The sequence below is a fragment of the Mustela lutreola genome, chromosome 4 (genome assembly GCF_030435805.1).
Source record: "Mustela lutreola isolate mMusLut2 chromosome 4, mMusLut2.pri, whole genome shotgun sequence".
In the NCBI taxonomy this organism is placed as follows: domain Eukaryota; kingdom Metazoa; phylum Chordata; class Mammalia; order Carnivora; family Mustelidae; genus Mustela; species Mustela lutreola.
Window position 1 is genome coordinate 127,204,783 of NC_081293.1, and position 1,936 is coordinate 127,206,718.

The following is a 1,936-nucleotide window of genomic DNA, read 5'->3' on the forward strand; positions in this document are numbered from 1 at the left end:
CCACGCTGACCCCGCGTGGGCTTCGCCCCGGTTTAGCCTCTGGAGCGATGTCCCTCAGCGGAACAGACTTTTAAAAGTCCCGATTTTGTGCTCCGTTGCTCCACCGCTTGCCGGGAGCCAGCCCCTCCCCCCGGGGTCTATCTTCCCGTCGCTTTGGATTCACGTCTCCGCCGGTCCTACCTTTCAGAAAGTGGTTGTTTTTCTGTTTCCAGAATTGCTGTTCTTCTTCTCTTCGATCTGCCGATGGATTTGTACGTGTTTGCAATCTTTAGATAAGCTATCTAGCTGATCTCCGGCTAGCTGATGTAGTCTCAGCCTGCTACTTCTCCGCCATCTTGACTCGAATCTGGACTTATATTACCTAGTTGTTTTCACTTTATTCCCAGAGGAACAGCTCCATCCTTTCCGATCTGGAAGAACTTTACATTCCTCTCCCTCAAGACATGGCTGCATATGGCACCACCATTTCTGTTCCACTATTGAAGCATCCACACAAGATGGAGCTGCTCGCGTGGTGCCTGCCACCTGCCCAGGGAAGGAGGAGCACTTGACTGTTTGTGATCGCTCTTCTATCTTGTTCTTTTTACAGCATCTGTGGAGTGCCACCACTTCACAAGTGCCCGTTTTAACATGATGAGCTTTATGATGGTTTGCACTGGATACAACTTTCCCCCACAAGGTTACAATAAATATTATTATTAGCAGCTTTCCTTTTGTTGCTTTCTGTAAGTATCTCTTACTCATCCAAATGAAGAGTCTTATTCTTTTCTGTCTTACTGCCACAAGCCAAAGTCAAGCTAACTCCCCGGAAAGAGAGGCTCGCTAGCCACTCTCTCTGTTCCACATTCTTTTTTTTTTTTTTTAAAGATTTTATTTATTTATTTGACAGAGAGAGATCACAGTAGGCAGAGAGGCAGGCAGAGAGAGAGAGGAGGAAGCCGGCTCCCTGCCTAGCAGAGAGCCCGATGCGGGACTCGATCCCAGGACCCTGAGATCATGACCTGAGCCGAAGGCAGCGGCTCAACCCACTGAGCCACCCAGGCGCCCTGTGTTCCACATTCTTGATCTAACTGATTCATCATGATGTGTTTTTCAAACAAATCATCCCCATATTTACTCATCCCCATATTTACTGTAAACTAATAGTAATATCTAGAAACTTTATTGGAATCAGGTTCAATTTCTTTTTGTCAAGGTTATGTCATAGTTCGTGGTGTTTCCTCTTTACTGCATTGCAGCCAGAAGCCCAGATCATCTGGTTGCCCATGTTTAGTGATATTAAGATAGATCAGGTGTTGGCAGCCCAATAGAGCTGCCCTTGATCTTTCTTTTTTAATCCTTTTAACATCCATTGATGAAGGTTAGCTGTAACTTCATTAAGGGTTGCAAAATGTTAATTTTCTACGTCTACTTTCCCTTCTGCATTGGTGACCCACCAAAACTTTCCCTCACTAATAGTTTGGTTTCTCCAGACAATAGTTCATACATATGAGATCTGATTCTTTCCCTTTATTTCTCACTTTTTCTGATGAGTTAATGCCTGAGTAATCTCTAATGGAGACCAAAGAGGTATTTTGCTTTTCCTAATTTCACTATGGATGACTGCATTTTCGTTCTACAATTTATAGTCTTTTTGATAGTCCAATTGCCTATCTTTGCTCAGTCATGTTCCTTTAAGTTAGCTCCCCTGTGTCTTTGCCATGCCCCTGTTTATACGGGATGTCTTCCAGAAGGACCTTTGTGAACATTTCTCTGGAATTTTTGACTGTTGTATTTGCTGTAGTTACTTTGACTAAATAGAACCATAGAATTTATTTCTAAAAGGAATACAATAGGTTTTCTGTATACCTACATCTTCATCAACACTTGGTGTTCTAATTTTTCCAGGCTAAAATATGTATTGTCTCATTGATTTAATTTGCATCTATCTGAATAT

General features: G+C 42.8%; 1 protein-coding gene across 1 annotated transcript; it reads right to left on the reverse strand.

Moving 5' to 3' along the window:
* Positions 1-357: 357 nt before the first annotated feature.
* On the reverse strand, positions 358-750 carry LOC131830177 (chemokine-like protein TAFA-2). The gene has a single exon (XM_059172534.1). It carries the CDS (start codon positions 742-744, stop codon positions 358-360), a length of 387 nt encoding a protein of 128 aa, XP_059028517.1. The 5' UTR covers positions 745-750.
* Positions 751-1,936: the final 1,186 nt, after the last annotated feature.